Source organism: Callionymus lyra, chromosome 13 (genome assembly GCF_982586985.1).
Source record: "Callionymus lyra chromosome 13, fCalLyr1.hap1.1, whole genome shotgun sequence".
Taxonomy (NCBI): domain Eukaryota; kingdom Metazoa; phylum Chordata; class Actinopteri; order Syngnathiformes; family Callionymidae; genus Callionymus; species Callionymus lyra.
The window spans coordinates 2,890,321-2,893,966 of NC_141830.1; the positions used below are offsets into that span (position 1 = coordinate 2,890,321).

Sequence of the window (3,646 nt, forward strand, 5' to 3'; positions counted from 1 at the left end):
GTTAGTTGAAGAAATGAAAGAAACAAGAATACAACTGCAGCTTATTTATTTTAATAAATAACACAATGTGTGTTATCAGTTTTATCTTGCCCTTTAAATGAATATGTACTTTATAGAATTTTGTTTTGATTGTCAGCGATTTGTGACCCTGGTCTGGAAAAGCTCTTTATAAATACAAATTACTTACTTACTTAATAAATGTCACGAACTAATGACGAATGTCCTTCTTTTTAAGGAATTTTACCGTCTTTCTTTTTGCTTGACGGCCCCTAACGACATCCACAGAATTTAATGTGGCTCTTGAAGAATTTTAATCGCCGACCCCTGAAGTTACGCTTGGATCGAGGTGTTATAAGGTGTAATAAAGGTGCAGTTCCACAGTCCACACCTAGAGGGCGGTGGCGCGTCTGTGGAACGCGTGGTAAGCTCCACGGAGGGAGTGAGTCTGGAGAAGGAGCGGAAAGAGGAGAGAGGGCGAGAAGCTCCGGGACGTCGAGCCCCGAGTCCATCCAGAGAAGATCCGCGTCGAGCAGGAGCCTCCGAGGGGCCACAGGCGCGTCACCAGTCACATTGGGGGGGGGGCGTGGACGCGCAGCAGCGACGCGTGTTGGCTCCACGCACGCTGGCTCCACGCACGCACCGGCGTCCAGACTTTTTTTTTGTCTCATTCCTGAACCTTTGGATTTGAATCCTCGAGCGCGGGTGTGGAGGAGAAGGTCCTGCGCGTCACGGATCTACTGTGAAGGACTTGGACTTCATCGGGTTTTTTTTGTGGGGGTGTCTCGCCGGGAATGCCTGGAGACGCGCGCGAGGGTCTCCCCGACATGTGGATCGTGCGTGGGCTGGGATGGCAGAAGTGAGACGCGCTTGAGCCCCTTCACGCCAACATGAGCAGCTCTGGACCTGTCATCGTGTTCGAGTGGCTGAAGACCCTCCAGCTGTCCCAGTATGTGGAGGCGTTCGTGGACAACGGCTACGACGACCTGGAGGTGTGCAAGCAGATCGGGGACCCGGACCTGGACGCCATCGGGGTCTACGTCGCGCAGCACCGGCAGCGGGTCCACGACGCGGTCCGGCGGCTGAAGGAGGACGCCAAGGACACGTCCAGCGGACTCTACTTCACCCTGGAGCCCATGCCGGCCGCGGAGGTCTACACCAGCCACCTGGTGGACCAGTACGAGTCCAAGCTGCGACCCTCCAAGTCCTGGACCGAGACGCACAGCGAGCGCTTCGGCTCCGGCGGGGGGCACGTGGGCGCGCAGAGGAACCTGACCCTGGGCAACAGGAGGGAGATGGTGGTGTACCCCAAACTCAAGCTGAAGATCCTGATCAGGGATAAACTCATCAGGGACGGAGTCAACCTGTCCAGACCACCCTTCTCCAAGAAGGTATGGACCCTCTTCTTCCTCCTCACGTGACCCGCGGTCACCTGGTCTCGCGCTGCATACCTTAGATCCGTCAGGTGTGTCTGAGTCTCACGTGGAGATGTGTGTGTGTAACATGCACGGTTGTTGAAGAAGTTGTGTGACTCTAGTCTTCACAATGGGTTCAGGTGGAGGTGTGTGTGTGTGTGTATGTGTGTGGGTGGGTGTGTGTTCTAGATCATGAATACTTCACATCAGTGTGTTTGCTTGGATTCTGTCTTCTGGGTTTGAACTTGGTTCTGTAAACATCAACAAACAAATCCTTGTTTGTCAACAGTTGTCGCAAATATTATAAATACTTCCGTCTATATTTATACACAGAACATCTTTAGACTACAGTACATACATAAACAGTACATACATAAACAGTACATACATATACAGTACATACATATACAGTACATACATAAACAGTACATACATAAACAGTACATACATATACAGTACATACATATACAGTACATACATAAACAGTACATACATAAACAGTACATACATATACAGTACATACATAAACAGTACATACATATACAGTACATACATACGAAGGGGATCAATAAGCGAAGAGCCGAGACCAGAATTCTGCGAGGCTCTCACTCGAGATCTCCTGTGGGTGGATCTACACCGGGATTATTAATCTACTCTGACCTCGCCGGGCAGTGACCTGCCTCGGTGGTCACGGTGGAGACCATGAAGATGAGGCTCCTAAGCTGATGAATCACCCTTGAACTATTGATCCACGCAGCAAATGAAGAGCTTCCAACAGTGAGAGCACTTGTGAAGTCAGAAGAGTGGTGACCTCCTGATGTGTCATCACCATAATGGTCGCCCCCCTAGTCCTCTGTTTGAGGACTGAGATGTTCTCCACCATAGATAGTCCTCTCTGTTTGAGGACTGAGATGGTCTCCACCATAGATAGTCCTCTCTGTTTGAGGACTGAGATGTTCTCCACCATAGATAGTCCTCTCTGTTTGAGGACTGAGATGGTCTCCACCATAGATAGTCCTCTCTGTTTGAGGACTGAGATGGTCTCCACCATAGATAGTCCTCTCTGTTTGAGGACTGAGATGTTCTCAACCATAGATAGTCCTCTCTGTTTGAGGACTGAGATGGTCTCCACCATAGATAGTCCTCTCTGTTTGAGGACTGAGATGGTCTCCACCATAGATAGTCCTCTCTGTGCAAGGACTGAGATGGTCTCCATCATAGTCCTCTCTGTGCGAGGACTGAGATGGTCTCCATCATAGTCCTCGTGGAACCATAAGTAGATTCTGATCCACAGACCTCAGAGCCCGAGCTGGGGTGTAAGGCTGGATCAGATCAGTGACTGTATTTTCTCAGTTGAAGGAAACAGTTTCTGGTCAGTTTTCTTCAGTGTTGAACAAGAGACATGTCTTTATCAAATACAACACCCAGGTTTCTCAGGCTCAGTTTGACAGACTGACCTAAGTCACCCAAGTACTGACTCAACCCTGGAATCTTATCATCAGGAGCAATCACCAGTGTTTCAGTTTTGTCCACATTTAGCTGTAAAGTGTTTTCACTCAACCATTGTTTGATTTCAATTCAATTCAATTCAATTTTATTTCAAGTGTCTTATCATAACAAAGTTATCTCAAGACACTATACAGTTGAAATAAGACTACAGTTGATTAAGGAAAAATAGATCCAGCAATTCAACAAAGAGCAAGAAACAAAACACTGTACAGTGAGCAATGGCGAGGAAAAGCTTCCTTTTAGAAGGCAGAAACCTCGAGCGGAACCAGACTCATTGTTGACGGCCTGCCGCTTTGACCGGCTGGGAGGAAGGATGGGGGGGGGGGTAGACAGATGGATAAGGAGAGGAGTGAGGGAGGATATAGTGAGAGAAAAGAGGAGAGTGTAGGAAGGGTCCATGGGGGTGCTGGAGAGAACTCGGGATCTGATGACGTGGTGAAGATCCTGGATCAGCAGCAGCTCTGGAGGTGGATCCCTGGATCAGCAGCAGCTCTGGAGGTGGATCCCTGGATCAGCCGCAATTTCTAGCAACAATTGACTAAGGGGCTCAGTTGGGTCAAAAGAGCAGTAGAGCTGGATGTCATCAGCAAACATGTGATAAGAAACATCTGGAAATCTCTGAATGATTTTACCGAGGGGAATCAAGTACAGGAAAAAACAATAAAGGACCCAGAACAGAACCTTGAGGGACTCCACACAACAGATCTGCCTGTGAAAAACTTCAG

The 3,646-nt window shown here is 48.7% G+C and overlaps 1 protein-coding gene across 3 annotated transcripts in view; it reads left to right on the forward strand.

Moving 5' to 3' along the window:
* Nucleotides 1–476: 476 nt before the first annotated feature.
* sash1a (SAM and SH3 domain containing 1a) overlaps nt 477–3,646 on the forward strand; it is a 277,273-nt gene continuing 274,103 nt past the window's right edge. For 2 of the 3 annotated variants that reach the window (XM_087805052.1, XM_087805053.1), the window contains exon 1: nt 477–1,388. In XM_087805052.1, coding sequence (XP_087661178.1) covers nt 888–1,388 — 501 coding nt within the window. In that variant the 5' untranslated portion in view covers nt 477–887. The remainder of the gene's footprint in view (nt 1,389–3,646) is intronic. The other variant, XM_087805055.1, reaches the window with a different exon arrangement.